Here is a 17,801-nt window from a genome sequence, read left to right as displayed (position 1 = left end):
CCGGTAGGATAATATTACACTATTGAAGAGTTCAATGTTAAAAGGTTATGCTTCTAACCCTGTTATGGCTATATGACAATGTTCCTTTCTGATCAAATACACTTTTTATTTACTACAAAATTTGGTTTCTTGTTTTCAAATATTCATCTTTCCATCCTCCCACAGGACAAAAACCAAGATGCATGCACTAATGTAGTAGTAGGCAGTCCTCTCTAGCAGATTCACCGTTCTGGATCTAGTCATCCTGCAGCTCTTTCCCACGTTCTTCTCTATACAGCAGTCTCATCTGAACCCCAAGCAAGTTGGTTCCATAAAGGGCATGGGGCTGAAGCGTGGATGGAGAAGGGAATGCTGACATTCCCTTCTCCCTCGTCCTCAGTGATCCATGTGAGTCCTGCATCCATAGGAATTCACTTCTCCCAGCGTCCAAAAGGTTGTTTGGTGAGGGGAGAGGGGCACGTGCAGGAAAGTTCTGCAGGCCTTTCATAGATTGCTGGGCCAAAGCCCTATGAGGTCACTATGCAAAAGACTCATTTCAATAACTGCACTCGATGGCTTAGCAAGAGAGCATTGTGGCCACTACTCCTTGCTGATCCTTCCCCTGCATCCCCTTCCCAGGAGCTGGAGTAGCTAATGCTCTTTATCTTCTGGTTCCCCATCTGTTTTCAAATACAGCACAAGCCACACATTCCCAGTGGTGCTGCCCAAACTATCATATCTCATGGTGGCACAGCAGTGGTGGCAGTGGATCCTGCCATCGGCCAAAATCAGCTGCCTAAGGCCACTGCCTGGCCTTGTTTCATCTTGTAGAGTCAGGAATGCACACACTGGGTAGCTCTGAGTATCTCTTTATTTCGCAGCTTAGGTTACTTCTTTGAACTGTTAACTCTAAATGCTTTGTAAGCTCTAAAGTGATATAAAAATTCTAAACGTCAACAGCAGCTCCAAAGAACACACACTCAGTATGCCTTGTTCATTCACAGCCAAGCATAATCTAATTATGCTTGTTCAATTTTACAGCAATACCGACTATTATGTATTGTGATTTCTGCTCATAGTGATTTCAGCTAGTCAGGATTTCAGCTCAGTGCAACATCTTTATTGAAGATAAGAACAGACAGAGAACACAAGCGCAACATGAGCTAAATATATACACATAAATCTCGCCCCGAAGATAACCAACAACCAATAGGCACATGAAGCTAGAATTCTTATTTTGCATTAACTATACACAAAGTAACATATTTACAGTGTTATGATCGGGCTTTATTGTACAGTACGGATTGGATGCAACCAGCAGAAAAACAGCCAATAGGAATGAAGGCTTCAGGAGGAGCCTAGGCTTAGACAGAAGCTCAGTCAGCACACAACACCTACCCTCTCATTTGGCTCCCCATCTTTATTCTGCTTGTAGGAATTTTCTAGGAAAGGACAGTGGGCACCACAAAAGCACTACCACAAGAAGCTGTGTTAGCCATAGAATGTTGGAAGATTTTAAGCCAAGGGACCTCCTATAACAGATGCAGATGTTTTCTAATGAGTGTTACCTGCAGGTGCCAAGGAGATACCTCCTGGGTTCTTCTGAAATACCCCCTGCTTCAAGTGTGTCCCCTGTGTGTGGTCCCAGGGTTTCCAAGTTCAGAGATATCAGAATGTCAGTGTCTATGTGGCCGAACCAAGAACCCATCACTGACAACTCTGCCAAGCATGAGTTCAGAACTTTCCTAGTATGTCCGTTGCTAGGGGGTAACTGGAAACTTTTTCCTCTATTCCATTCAAGGCCCTTTCAATTTTATCCCTGACATTCAAGTAGCAAGGGAGCAGCACATTAGACGTGAGGAAGCACATTGGTGAGCTTCAAGGAGCCCGTAGGAACACACACACACACACACAGAGACACTCTCTCTCTCTCTCTCTCTCTCTCTCTCTCTCTCTAATATCTGGCCAAAGCTCTAATTTAATATGAATGAATGCATGAATGACACAAACATTCTCAAAGAAAAATATTTGAATGGTGATATTAACTGTACAACCCTTTTACTAACTTCATCCTTAGTTATTATAATGGCCATGTTTGAAAGATACAAAGATTGGTCATAAATACTTTTAGTTTATAACAGCACGCTTTGCTATTCTGGCCAGGAACAAAAACTCCTTTGTAAAATGAAAAAGCATGTAGCATGCAATGTGGGAATAAAAACCAATGTAACAACAGACCTGGAAAAATATTATCAGAATACTTTTAACAGACTAGGTCAGTGATGGCGAACCTTTTTGAGCCCGAGTGCCCAAACTGCAACACAAAACCAACTTATTTATTTCAAAGTGCCACCACTGCAATTAAACCTGAATACTGAGGTTTTAGTTAAGAAAAAACAACTCGTACAGTTGTCCCAACTAATTAACCTCTCTCTCTCTCTCTCTCTCTCTCTCTCTCTCTCTCTCACACACACACACACACACACACACTCAGGAGGCAGGACTGAAAGTAAAGCAAGTTAAATCAAAGCAGTTTGCCCTTCTTTAGACCAGCCCTGCTTGCAAGCACTCTCTCTCTCTCTCTTTCTCTCTCTCTCACTCGCTCAAGAGCCACGACTGAAAGTAAACTGAAAGTTAAATCAAAGCAGCTTACTCTTCTTTAGAGTCAGCCCCAGCAGCCTCGCAGCTGCCTCCACTTCCGGCTGCTAAAGAGACCAGCAGCAGGGAGGCAGCCTTGAGGAAAAGGAATCACATGGGCAGGGCCAAAACCCATGTGATCTCTGCTCAGAGCTACTGGAACGCTGTTGCAGGCATTCCCCCTCCAAATGAGCCCTGGACCCCACAGAGAGGGCTCTGCGTGCCAGCTGTGGCATGCATGCCATAGGTTCACCATCGCTGGACTAGGTAGTTTTATTCATTTCTATGACTTGTATGCAATGATATTCATCCCTTTTATCATGCCTCCATGTCAGCATAGTTGTGCTATCAATATTAATCTACAGTCTCCTACAAATACACACACTCTCAATACAACCTCTCTTTTGCTGTTACAAACACACTAAACTTAACTTTGGACTACCTATACACAAACACCAACAAGGAATAATCTGTCTAATTACAAAATAAATACCTTTACCCTGACCTTCTCGACAGGAATACAGCCCAAATAAATGAAAATTGAAGACTTTGGTGAATATAGCTCAGAATAACCTTGTAGCACTGGTAACGGAATTATGCCGTTACCAGAGATCAATGTGATTTGTTTTGATGATACGAATAAACATATGGATAGGAGCAATACATGCGTGACCCAGAGTGTGAAAGTTGCTTTGTCATAGTGATCATAATGCTGCGTATTCAAAAATCAAACTGTTTGCTGTGCTCTTCATTTTCTTTCCAGCTGAATGCTCCAAGTGCGTGTTCCAATGACTTGTTTAACAGCTAAAATGAGCATTATTTCAAGTGTACTTACAACTGAAGAACTGGCAGAATTCATCATCACATAGGCAGCCGGCCTACAGCCACTGTTTTTACATGGTAGACTCAACATACTAGATTTCTAATTCTGATGGAAACTGGAATCCGCTTAGCCTTCCAATTCAGTTTGGGAGGTCACAAAAACTATAACCTCCTCCCTCTCTGGTAGGGAGTCATGCTGTGGAAGACTTGGAAGAGTAATTTACTGTTAGGAGAGGCCCTAGACCCACAGCCCACCCTCTGTTTAAGCAGTAGTTCTCCACAGCAGGGATGGGGACCGGCTTCTAAGTACATGTACACAGGCAGGAAGCTTTTGCAAAGCAACCCGTCAAAAGACTTGCACAGGCTCAAACATTTTCAAGTGCTTGACAAGAATGTTTACAAAATGTAAGTGCTTTAGGGTTAAGCATGGGGTTCACTCATCATTAGTGGCTAGTTAAAATCCCTTTAAACATATGTTTATTCATCTAGCTATATGGCACATTGAAACCCACAAGGCTAATAATAGTTCACAGTAGCATATAAATACAGAAGACAGTATGCGAAGGATCACAACTAAAAAAAAAGGCAAGAGATATGGGAAACAAGCATGTATAGGATAATGCACAATAGAGTTATTTCTACAAACCCAAGTTAAACCAAGCCCTCTCACACCCTTAATTTACCAGCTACAGTCACTCACACCCTTCATACAAAGGACTTTTAACTGTTCTATCAACTCTCATCTCCTCTTAACCAAACCATGCCTATCCCACCCTTTCAGGGGCCAAATATACTCCCTGGAGCAAGAGGTTCACTTTACTGGGGACTGGAAGTTCAGAAAGGTGTGACATCATAATTTCAGAGCAAACAGAATAATGAGACTCCCTATTTACAATCTGTAAATAGTATTAACTGAAGTTACTGTTAGCATCTCAATTATCTATTTTATATGTTCTATAACTAGATTTTTTTTCAAGTTTATGTGACCAAAAAACCACCACAGTGTTTCCATTAAATGTAGTTGCTATTAAAACATGAGTGCTCCAGTGAAGCTACAAAAAGAGTAAATATTATTCTTCATATGTTATCAGCAAAACAACCATCAAAGATGCTTTCTTACTTGTTTAAGAATGTCTTGCTTCTGGAAGGCATGCAAGGAAAGAAAAAAAATTACACACTTATTAATACAATCTACCAATTTTCAATTTATTCCCCCAGGAATGGCATTTATAGTTCAATTTTACATTCAAGCAATGAAAAGGTCTCCTAATATATGTGGGTGTCAAAAATATTCTAGAACAAACTGGCATGAACGATTGATAGTCTTTTCCCCCCCTGCAATAACAAACAGTAGATTTCACCATTCAATTTAACCAATTTCAGAGAACTGATACAGACTATGAATCTCTTGTTTTATCAGATACTAGGTTGGGTACAGGCTCAATTTTTCAACCACACAAGGCATTTCTCTCAGTTGAAAAGAAAGTTTTTGCCTCCCCCTTTCACTGCAGCCCACTGATCTCCCTAAAATGCTGCTTCTGGGGAGCACGAAGAGCACTGGAGGAAAACTAAGGGTCTGCAGCAGGAAGAGGGAGTTATTGGAAATTACCTCACCTCTTTCATTAGCAAAAAATTTAATCTGAGCACAGTGAGCACTCTGTCTAAAATTTCCACGTTTGATAGGAAATGGTTGACTTCACTCTTCCTCCAATTTCTTTTTCAACAAACTGATAAAGACTATACATTCTGTATTTCGAACAAACCTAATCTCTGAAATCCTAATAAATTCTGGATTAAATTTACAAAAGTGGAGCATCAATGATACGTTGAGGACTTCACATTTCTGCATCAATTTCAGTAACTCATAATAGGCAAGAAGAACCTACACATGCAACATTCCACACACATTTGCCATCTTATTTAAACCAGATCATTTTACACGTGTTAGCACACCAGATGTGGGTAGGTGCTGCAGCACATGCTAACATATGCTTCTCATGCCAGTTAACTTAATTATCACACAAGAAAGCTCTCCTTGCTCTCATGAGAAGATATGGCCCAACTGAATCAAGAGTGTGACCTAAAAATGATAGTATTTGCTCTGGAAGTTTCCCCGGGACTATAAAATGATGCTCAGTATGTAATTTTCCCTCAGTTTCTTTAATCTTTTTTTCAATTTGGGGAAGGCAATGGCAAACCACCATGTAGCAAGTCTGCCAAGAAAACGCCGTGATGAGACGTCCCCCCATGGGTCAGTAATGACTCGGTGCTTGCACAGAGGACTACTTTTACCTTTTTTTACTCTTTCATCTGCTACAGCCCAAAGCTGTAATGAGATGCAACAGTTTCTCATTCACCTTTACTAGCACTCTATCACTTTTGTTCTTATTGTAAAAGGGAAGAACTAAATGGACATTAACTTGCCAAAATCCAATTTCCTATCTACTGCACCTCAAAGTGTACTATGAGTTTTTTTTAAAAGAACCATGTAAACTGGAGAGCCACCAGTTTGGTATAGTGGTAAGAGCAGTGGGAATCTAATCTGGAGAACCAGGTTTGACTCCTCACTCCTACGCTTGAAGCCAGCTGGGTGACCTTGGATCAGTCACAGCTTCTCAGAGCTCTCTCAGACCCACCCACCTCACAGGGTGATTGTTGTGGGGATAATAATAGCATACTTTGTAAATCATTCTGAATGGGTGTTAATTTCTCCTGAAGGGTGATGTATAAATAGAATGTTGTTGTTGTTGTTGTTGTTAAAAATTAACCCCACAGAACATGAGTTTTCAGCAACTAATAAAATTTAAAGATAGATAAGGAAGAAAAGTTACCCCTTCCGGATTGTACTTTGCTAGCACACCATTACCATGGAATTCCTCCAAAACATCCCTAATTTTCTTACTGGAATCTGCAAAAACAATGACAGAGGCCATATATTTATTCATTTAGGATAAATCAATGTTTCCTCATCCTAAATTCTATCAATTCTTCTGTTAATGGTATTCTCTAGAACCAGGGGCACAATTTGCTAAGAAAAAACACAGAATAATAGCAGAACACAATTTTCCAATATAAAAGCATTTAAACACACCCATTTAGATTTAATTCACTTTGTTCTTTACGCAATTTATCTATTGAGACTAAGGTTTTAATGGGGAAATCAGTGCAGGAGGTGAGGTGTAATTTCTCCCCACTTCTTCTTCCAATTAAAAATCACCATCTGCTTAAGAAAACTTATGGGTATTTGTAAAATTTTCTCTAGCAAAATCAGCTTGAATGTTGCAACCTTCAGTGGGAATATATGATGAGAGCAAAGGAGTTAAATAACCCCTTTCCCCATGCACACACTTCTGTCTTAAAATTGTACAACAGCTGCATTCTGCACAAAATAAAAAGGATGGGAGGGAAGGATCCTGGAGCTCAAGTTGGGAGCAGTTTCGCCCTCCTATAATTGTAGTATTGTTTTTCCACTTTTTACTTAAAGTACTAATTGCTCTCATTCTTGCTCATCGTATCGTATAAATATATAGGTTCTCTGTGTACATTTATATACACAAATACATATATCTGATTACATATTTTTGTTTTTCCTAATGTACTCAAGAAGAACTGAAGTGGTAGTGATTATTCACAGTCTCATCCCAAACAAAGCAGAAAGGTAAGAAGGGGAAGCAGGGTTATAAAATGCAACACAGGAGAAGGGCCCTAGAATAATACATTGCATTTTATGGGCTCCAAAGAAAGAACAGCAGGAAAGAAAGCAAAGCTTGAAAAACTAGGCGGCACTTGCTGTAAAATTAAATAAGGAACAGTATAAAAAATGATGTGAGTGTTTAAGCACACACACACCCAAAATTAAGCAAAATAAAAATTCATTCGTAAATGGTAGAAATGCAAAATTGCTTTAGAGGCATCGTGCATTGGGAAATGGATATTTGGATGATAAATATTATTTCTGTATATTTGCTGAGAACAAGCCCAGTATTAATCTTGCTAGCTATGCAAAAAGATGATGTTTAATATTAAAGTTAGGCCCTTTGTGTTTAATTTGTTAGTAGGCTACTGAAGTAGACCTCAGCGGAAATTGAATATAGTCCCAAAAGAAGATTGGCTATTTAAATCTTAGCCATTGGCTCAAATGGAAAAAATGAAATTAGGAGAGGGAATCCATGAAAGGACAAAAAGAATTTAATATAGTGTGTAGCTTCCCAGAATACAAAGTTCTGATATCAGTAACAACAAAAAAACCCTGCTCTCATCATTAATAATATGGAAGTCTGCCTTTTCTGTTTACTAAAGGATAAATTAACAGAATCCTTGCCCTTTAGTAAACAGAAAAGGCAGGCTTACAGATTATTAACAATGAGAACAGATTTTTTTGCTGATATCCAAACACTGGCTGTTTCCACACATTCATAAAGAGACAGCCCCACTCACTGAACACTGCTGATTTTTCTCCTTCACTCCACACATCTCTGATTTCAAAATGGTAGCAGGCTGTTTGGCTTCCATTTTTGGCACCTAATCTGAGAACGCATTTTCTGAGTTCCTCAAAAAAGCACTGAAAAAACAGAAGTCAAACAGCCTGCTACCATTTTGAAATTGGAGACGTGTGGAAAGAAGGAGAAAAGCCTACAGTGTTCAGTGTGTGGGCTGTCCTTTTAAGGATGTGTGAAAATGGCCATTGTGTTCATGTTGGGAACTTAATGGACAGAGGGACAAAGAAAATGAGATTTAAGTTCCCAGAGACTCTCGGAACACTCATCATTGTAACACAGCAGCAGTTCTTCACTCATATACAAACCAATATAAGTGATCAAACAGAAGACAAGAAGTGAAGGGCCAGACAGGTCTCCTAGAAGACAGAACTGTAATGCAAAAATTGAGAAACCTCTGCTTCAGAAGCAAGAAAGCCTGGCAGTCATCAGAGATGGAATGCAGAGCAGGGCCTCAGAAATTCTAAATGCACAATGAACTATGGAGGATAGGGATACTGGTTCTAAGGGTTTTATCACTTGCACTCTGAATTGGCCATGGGAAAATGTTGACAATGTCAACCTTGGCTGACATAAAGCACTCCTCACCAAGACTACCTCCAAATGAAGGTCAGGATTCACTAACAGCCTGGAGGCTAGCAACCCTATTGTGCCCCTATTCCTGGATTAACCTGATTTGACAACACCTCTATCCTGTCTTGCAGCTTCAAGTTTGCTGAGATTCAGCCCTGCTCTGACTCCAGAAATTGGTTCAGGGTACTCAATTAGCAATGAACAATATGAAATAAAATTGTTCTGTTCCTCAAAAGTTTCACCAATGTAACAAACGATAGACCAAAGAGGACAAAATCACACACACGTACACAAGCTCAAGTTATTTGACATAAACAGAAACATAAAGATCTAACCGTAAAGAGAGTATTTGTTCAAGTATACTGTATTTCACCAGTTCTGCCACCAGGGCCACTAGTCATCCACACATTTAAATACATGTGTATGGATGTAAAATCCAAAACATGTCATTTTGAACTACACAGGTGATATCCCAGACACAATGTGAGAAACAAGCATGTGATCTGGGCCTGCTGACACCTCAATTCTAATCTAATTTATTTTGCAATAACCTAATCATTTAAAGTGGAAATTACTCACAACTTACTTGAGATCAATTGGGCTTATATGTCCCGGCAGCACTGAAGCTGTATCAAGCTAAAGCCCTTGCACAACTCCTATATGGTATTAATTTGGACATATCTGCTGATAATTTGAAAATTCTTGAGAAGATTCAGTCCAAATTCATCCGTGCCGTCTCACAGGTACCCCCAGGAGCGCCAAATGCCCTCCTATGGCTAGAAACAGGCCAAATGAGAATTGAAGCCAGAATATTGCTATCTTCTGTTTATCAGTGGCTCAAGATATATAACCATCAAAAAGGCCTTCTCCCTCTAATAAACCAAGATCCTTACCAGCCTCGGTGGATGTGGATGGTTAAGAGAAACCTAGAAAGATTGGGACTCTCGCCTGCCGACCAACTGACTCAGGGCAGTGACCAGGCAAAAAGTATTGTTAAACAAAGGGTGAGAGACACAGAGCGCCGAGATTTAGCTCAATCTCCTCATTTTATGGCCCCTAGGGAATCTAGATATTTTATGGGTATGGCCAGATATCTCACTCATTTGGATGTCCCATCTTATAGAAGAGCTTTCACCCTGGCCCGATGTGAAGTTATCCCTCATTGAAGGGAAATATAGAAAGATCCTTCAATGACCATTGAAGGGAAATATAGAAAGATCCCATATGAGGATAGATGCTGCCGTTGCTCCATTGGTGAAGTAGAATCACTTATTCATATGTTCTTTCGTTGTCCTTTCCATCAAGTCTATAGGGACAAGTTTATTTCCCCACTCTTAGACACACCAATTGCAGAGGCAAATAAGGCCTGCATGGAGAAACTCCTAATTGATGAAAATTCAACTATCTCCAGGCAAATAGCCAAATTCTGTCTCTATTTGGTTAAATTCCATAATAAAAAGAATAGCCATACATAGTCTCCTGCTCTTTTTACGATTTTAACTATTTTAATGTCAGTGTTTTAAATATTAGAATTCCTGCGGTTTCCAGAGAACTATACAATTTTAAGATAAGATTTTAAATGCTAAATGTATTTTTTTATGTCCTTTACATTTTTACGCTGGATTTAATTATTTTATTGATTGATAAGGATGTATTGTTATTGTTATGGTCTCTGACCGCAAATAAATTTATTCATTCATTTATTCATACTTGAGATCAGTCCTGGATATAATTACACCTCTATAAATACCACTGAAGGCAGTAAGATGTACCTTATACAACTATTAACAAGGCAGCTGCCTTAAGCAGCAAACACATTCCATTCAGTTTAATATCTCTCTTCACACTTACAAACAAAACAGGAATTTAAGACTTGTAGCACCTTAAAGACTAACAGCGGTGCAGTTCTGTTCTGAAGCCTCATTGAAATCAATGGGTTAAAAAGGGTATAACAGTGCAATCCTGAACAGTTTTTTAAACATATGCGTTCATAGACTAACATGATACAAATTTGTCCAGAGATATACAAATGATTCTGCTTGATCACATCGAGTTTGGTCTGTCATTTGATAAATCATGTTTCAGTACAAATTCCAACCTAAAATACTTGCAGTGAGATCCTAAACAGAGTTATACCGTTCTAAGATCAATGGAGTCAGCTTAGAATGGTGAAATTCTGCTTAGAAATGCATAGTTAATCATAAATAAAGGTTATACGTTGCTCTATGCACCTTCATTGTGAAATATAAAACATTTTAAAGCAGTCCCATGATTGAAAAAATACAATGACTTCTGAATCAGTATAATAGCAGAGAACACATTATTCTGGAGCTGAGGATCAGAGCACCTTATTAAAATTAACTTGAACCACCAATGTATAGAAATAAAAGTAGTGAGAAAACAGGACTCAAAGGTTTATTTCACTGAGCAGGGAGGTCACTGAAAATTATAAACTGAAACACTTCAAAGAAAATGGAATTTGGAAGTACAAAGGGCTCAGCGTGTTAAGTAGTTTTACAGTTACAGGTGCAAAAGAATTTGACTAGACTAGTACAATGGATCTGTCGCCGATTCTGAGTACAACACCATGGGAGGCTCAGTCCTAAATTAAATCCATTCCTCCCCTTTTCACCTTGTAAGTGGAGCATTGGTTTGTAACAACTGAATACTATGCGCATCATATTATGCAGCAGGGATTTAAGCAAATTATACTGTAAACTAAGTACTCCTAGTTACGAGATGTTCTTGGCATCACACCATGTCAGCGGTCTGTATCCAGAGAATTCAGTACCTGGTAGGGTAACTGAATATTCATCCCTCGTGGTGCTAACCTATTACTGACAGATTTTCTTCACTGAGAAAGGGACTCGACTAGATGACCTGTGAGGCTTTTTCCTAGAACTCTGCAACTATAATTCTATGGTCTTGAGAGCTGCCACCAGAACAGGGAAGCTGAAAACCTCTTCTACCCATGGAACAGTGCTTTGGATTTTCAGCCTCAAACAGACACTCAGGTTGTACAGTGTTTGGTTTTCTCCAGACTATTTGCACTTAATAGGAAGTTATTCTGTTAGTATAAACCCGATGAATTTCAAAGCCCATCAGCGTACTTCAGTGATCAGTAAGATCTGTGGCTCAGTGATAAAGAATCAGCTATGCCTGAAGAAGGTCCCACGTTCAGTCGCTGGCCTCTCCAGTTTTTTTAAAAAAGAGATCTGGTAATAGGTAGAGATGGGCACGAACCAAAAAAAACCTGAACATGATGTTCATTGTTCATTGCCATCCACGAACAGGGACTCACAAACAACCACGAACATGGCCTTGTTCATGAACATGTTCGTGGTTGGCTGTTCTTGGGGGCCAGCAGGCTCTCCTCCAGCCATCATCAAGTTTGGTCAAGATCCCTACTGCACTACCCCACCACACACACAGAAAATTCAAGCTCCAATGCACTCTATCAAAATGTCAACAGCAACTGTCTCTCCCTCTCCACTGTCTGCAAACTAAGCCAGAGCTAGGAGCCCCCCTCCCCCCTGCTCCTCTGTAACAAATTTGGAGCTCCACACTTGAAAGGAAGACCTGCCTATCAAGCTAAATTGGGCTTAGATTGGGGTTTCCAGGGCAACAGCAGGAGTTCAGACAGAGTTCAATCTCTGCCTAAGTTGCCAAGGGAATTGATTGCAGGTGCCAGACTGTCTGGCTTGACAAACAGCAATGAACAGCAATGAACGAGGCTTACAACGACCACCTGTTTGTTTAGATTGGGACCTCATGAACAGCTTGTTCGTGAACAGCAGATCGGGCTGTTCGTGGCTTTTTTTTGTTCGTATTGCTGTTCGTACCCATCTCTAGTAATAGGTAACCTCTACCAGAAGCACTGGAGAGCTTCTGCCAGAGTAGACAATACTGCAATAGATACGTCTGTGGTCTGACTTAGTATAAGACAACTTCATGTAATACTGTAAAAACCTGAATTTCAATCACTATTAGGACACAAATTAAACAGAAGATATAAACAATGTCTAATAAAAACTTATATCCAGAATCTGCCAGTCACTTTGAGAGCATATTTGCTTGCTATTTTTTAAAAAAATATGCACAAACTTTCCAATTAAGAGCTTAAAGAGGTATTAAGGCAGGCATGGATGCTGAATGAAACTAGATATACAATTAAATAACTCAAAACCCCTAAAGGCAGTATCTTGTCCAGATGTGACTGAATGGATGAATAATGGCTAAATTAACTTCTAATATGCACAATAGACCAATGCTAGAATTTTAGGGGTGGGGGGAAGGAAAGCTTTTTTTACTATGTAGCTGAAAATTAAGAAAAACTAAGAATAATTATTAATAAAGTGGACTAATTATCACATTAGTAATTTAAAATGTTGGATATATTTTAATATAAGTGAGTATGGAGATGGAGAAGAGAAATATGTAGTTTATATATTCTGTTATATATAATTATCTCTGATTCATACCACGTTAAACAATTTTTGTTCTTTTATGTACTGCTTATTATCATTTGTTTTTTAAATAAAATATATACAAATCTGTTTTAAAAAAAACAGCACCCACAGAGCCTAACAAACCAAATAATTACCCCTCAAGAACACTGCTGTAGATTCAGAGCCAAAGTAGACTTGCCACTAGAAGATCCACACATATATCTTGCTAGCACTTTTTTCAAAGTTACATCTATCTGTCATGTTCTCTGTGACACTGCAAATTAGAGTTGACCCATCACTGTTTTGGTTAGGCTGTTTTATGGGAAAATAAGACCCAGTGCCACTGTTAATACTCTGACCCTAAGCACTTAGGTTGGTAAGGTTGCCTTTGTGTATTTCCAGATCAAATGGCTCAAGCATCCTTTATTTAATTATTTACATGTATAGTCCATCGTTCTTACTAGGCCTCAAGGCAGATTAAAAGTACAAAAGGACTATCCAGTCGATCAGTAAACTGATTACAGAATATTGTAACATTTGAATCTAGCAGCAAAGATTCCATGGTAATGCAGTGGGCTTGGGACTGAAGAACTGGAAGGAAAAACATATTATTCCTAATAGAGGTCACCTCTCAAGCCGATCCATCCACAGCTCTGACCCCTCGACAACAATGCCCTCCTGAACAATAGTGTTGCACGTTCCTTAAAATGTAAGGATTGACTATGGAACTAACGAAGATAAACTGCTTTTATTGACACTACATCCAATATGCAACTACATCTAATGTCTAGAAATGTCAGAAAAATAGATTTTCTGTCACCCAGCTGCAAAGATGTCAAAGCATTAGTGTTTTGCATGCTACAGAGATCTGTTCTACTGCCTTACTAATGTATGTTCAAATAGACTAAACATGCCCTATTATCAATATTTTCATTAATAAAATTGCACACACACTGTCACCTTTCTAACTCTAAGTGCATTTAAAGAGAATGCACTGCAAGCCCTTCCAGACCAATTTTACCACTTTGTACAATGCTGCATGCCTCTTCATCCTAAGAATTACCTGATTTATGGTCTCCTACAATCTGTATAACATGTAATACATGAAAATCAGAAGCTCTCCCACAGCCACACATTGGATAATTTTCAAAGAGTGTTTTAAAGTGCTAAACAGTGAACAAAGTGCTACTAATGAATATCATAAATACATAAGATGTATACAGATATATAATCAATCCGATCAATAAATAGCAATGTTCTATTTTTTACATATCAAAAACAGCCATTGATATGTAAAAATTTAAACATTGTTATTTATTGATTGGATTGATATATCTGTATACATCTGATGTATTTATGATATTTATTAGTAGCATTAAGTACTTTGTTCACTGTTTAGCACTTTAAAATACTCATTGAAAATTATCGAATGTGTGACTATTTGTGGGACAGTTTCTGGTTTTCATGTTGAGTGGTATATCCCTAGAGTGCCTCTTATTCGTGGTAACATGTTATACCTGCCAAATGTCTACAGCTTGCCCCAACCTTAACTTCCCATGTTAGTCTGTGAAGCAGCCATTTATAACTTCAATAAAAGCAGCCATTATAACTTCAATAAAAGCCTTGTTAACATAAAAAGCCAAATACTATCATATTTTTCATAGCAAATTAAACAGAATAGCCTACAATCATAGGCAGGCTTAGTTCAGGGATACTTGCTGTTGGTTAGCAAAGATTCTTCAAATTACTATTCTCTTGGCAGCCATTCAGCAAACTGTTATAAAACAATGTCTTCTAATGACAATTTCCTTCTAGTGTTCTCCAAATTGTTTTACAAAGTCATAAAAATGTATGTATGCTTCAGTGCAATGTCTTTCTGCTAACACATCTGGCAATCAAAAATCTGTCATCATAGCCACAGCATGGCCAACAGACCTGAAAAACTCTATTACATAATGTTGCATGAAATGTCTCCAGTGTAGGACTGTACCAATTGTTTACATAAAAAACACTTTTTGCACAAGAGGATAGAAGAGAGGGAACAAATTGTTTCATGGGACTCCTCTCCGCTTTGCCTTGTTTTCTGCCTTTTGAAGGTGCTTCTTTCTCCAAGCTGGTTCTTCTGAGTCCCATGCCCCCACCCGCACCCCCATCTCTTAGCTTTGTGTTGTGAAGCCTACCAATTGAGGGTCATGTTGTAAACATGGCAATGTCATGATGTCAGAGTTAGGGCAGAAAGTGTTGCCCTCTCTTTGAATGGACTTTCTGATGAAGCTGTGCTTCCAGACCTGCTTGGATATGTGACAGCAGCACCATGAAATTAAGTAGTACTTGCTGTGTGAGCTACAACAGGAACAGCTGCACTTCAAGTGGAAAATCCACAAAGAAGTGGACCGAAGTGTCTTCTGCTCATGCAAGGGCACCTTTGGTTGAGATTAACATAAAAAAAAAAATTCTGACTACATTTACCAAGTTGCCATAATCATACGAGAAGCAAGGTGAAGCAATATGAATCCTGTATCTTCCATTTTTATGGCCTATATTGTGAAGCTGTGTTCATCTGCTACAAACTAGTCCTTGTACTGATACCTCTTATAGTTGTTGATATATACTGATGTAAGATTTGAAATAACAAAAACTGCAAGTCAAAATGAATAAATGTGAGGGATGACAAATGCTAACCCAATGGACAGAATATGGGCTGAAAACAAACCACTCTGACAGGACATCATTTATATTCATTGCACCTCATATATATTATTCAAAAATTGTTAACAGGCTACTTGCATGAAACAGACAGTGCAGGCTTCCTATCTCTTTCCCCATTTCCAATAAAGTCACTAATATCCTGCTACAATGATCAGAATGATAGAACCAGAATGAAGCCTGTCAGAAGAGATACAGAAAAATTACTTCCAAGTTTTCTATCAGATAGGAAACGACAGGTTTTGCATGCCCCTAAAATATATGTAGCAAAAAAGTCGCCACCCAACACACACACAAATATCACGGACAACCAATTTCAGCTTAAATATTTATATTATACTGTTTTTATCGCCTGGTTTTATACTGTCTTAAAGCATATGTTTCATTATAAATGTTTTTAATGGTTGTAATCTGCCCTGAGCCTGCCTGTGCAGGGAGGGCGGAATAAAAATCTAAAATAAATAAATAAATAAGCTTACCCCAAATAAACTGTAGGAATAGAAAACTGACTCTAAGACAATGACTCATTGTTTTATAATGTTACAAATATTGTATATGAACTTCAAATTCCAAGCTTACTATTTCAATCTCTTCCAAAGTCACAATACAGAAACCATTGCTAGCAAGATTGACAGTTCAACCCTTCGGTTGTGTTTCCTGTGTAACCATGTTATAGAGATTCTTTTAAGATACCTAATTATCTGTTCTATGGGCTAGTTTTCTACACACAATATTCAGCCCTATGTGCAATGGGAAGTGGAGAAAAAGAGTATGCCTTATTAGCCTGAATGCCAGTTCTAGCTCCGATGTCATTTGCCGCTCACACAGTGTAACAATTGAACGAGCCATGTGCACCGTTTCAGTTCATAGCAATCATCTGTGCAATCTGAACCTATGCACACAACATTTGCTTCAGTTTAAATATTACAACACTGTGGGCAGCTCAGTAGTGTCAGCCAGAGTCAGTGCATGAGATATGGATGCACACTCTCATTCGCCACAGAACCAAACGTAGGGTCAAAAATCATCTGAACTGGTTCTACACACAAACTCTGTTTTGAGAATTTATTCCAAAGGGTCCCCAAGGAAGCAAGAAGTTCATGAAGCACAGGGACTTCCTTTCTTCTTTATCCACAGGTGAATGGTACAGTAAAGATCTATAAGCTCAAGAGCTTGCTGTCGCACATACTGGTTTTGGACTGTCTGCATGACAAGACAGAAGGGCTAGAGATTTTATTCACTTGTAGCAGCTTTAAAGAGTTCTTGAATAGGGAACCCTAAATGGATCAGGGCCACTTGTGGTATATAATTAACTGACAGCAATGAAGTGAGAGATTATATATTCATCAGTTCTGGGAAGTCTCCCATTAATCAATATTCAGTTTGGGTAGAATTCACAGTACTGTAAGCATCCTGCATTCAGAATTCTGTTGTTAAAAAATTGATTTTTAATCTCTGAACAATTTTTTTAAAATAAAAGTATTAGGGGGAAAAGAGTTTTTAAAAAATTATGCCAGTAAATGACCTCAGGACATACTTTTCTGTTACAGTTTATGTGTTTGAAAATTTTGCTAATGCTTAACAAATTTATGCACAGAAAAGTTTCAAAAACTTGTACTTACATTCAGCATACTTCTGAAGCTGAGAGAACTCCGAAGGACTGAGGTTAGCCCACTTTTCCTGATTTGTCATAATGATGCTGAAATACAGTTTTACATATCAGAAAGCTGTGTTGCTCTGTTCAAGAGGTAGTGGTTAAACACCTCCAGAGATTTCACAGTTTGGATTCTCAACTGTAGAGCGTCTGAGAAGAATGAAATCAGTTCATACTAACTTTTAGATGGTGTATGCTTTCTGGCACTGTTAAGAGAAGAAGAAAACACACAATTAAGAGGAGTAAAAAATGGGCACTTCTAACTTTTTCTAGACTGATCCTGAACATTCTATACTACCAGCATATAGCTATTATGATAACATAGATGGGGACAACTGCAGGTATTTGTGGCTATTGGGTAGAAGATGTCCATATCCCACCCCATAGAGTAGATCACTTCATCTTCTGCCTTATCACAGCTCCACTAGCTGCATATCTCATTAGTCCCCTCAGTGCTAGTAAGGCTAAAAAAAATGTGTAAGTCAC

General features: G+C 38.8%; 1 protein-coding gene across 7 annotated transcripts in view; it reads right to left on the bottom strand.

Moving 5' to 3' along the window:
- DGKB (diacylglycerol kinase beta) overlaps positions 1 to 17,353 on the bottom strand; it is a 327,502-nt gene extending 310,149 nt beyond the window's left edge. For 3 of the 7 annotated variants that reach the window (XM_054991403.1, XM_054991404.1, XM_054991407.1), the window contains exons 1-3: positions 17,284 to 17,353; positions 6,270 to 6,346; positions 4,559 to 4,579 (exon numbers count right to left, since the gene is read on the bottom strand). In XM_054991403.1, the coding sequence (XP_054847378.1) occupies positions 4,559 to 4,579; positions 6,270 to 6,346; positions 17,284 to 17,353 (168 nt within the window). Of the gene's footprint in view, positions 1 to 4,558; positions 4,580 to 6,269; positions 6,347 to 17,283 lie in introns of those variants that run through there. The other 4 variants (XM_054991405.1, XM_054991406.1, XM_054991408.1 and 1 more) reach the window with 2 other exon arrangements.
- Between the last annotated feature and the right edge of the window lie 448 nt (positions 17,354 to 17,801).

The sequence above is a fragment of the Eublepharis macularius genome, chromosome 11 (assembly GCF_028583425.1).
Source record: "Eublepharis macularius isolate TG4126 chromosome 11, MPM_Emac_v1.0, whole genome shotgun sequence".
Taxonomy (NCBI): domain Eukaryota; kingdom Metazoa; phylum Chordata; class Lepidosauria; order Squamata; family Eublepharidae; genus Eublepharis; species Eublepharis macularius.
The sequence above is the reverse complement of the archived record's forward strand: the minus strand, read 5'-3'. Positions and strand labels throughout refer to the sequence as shown.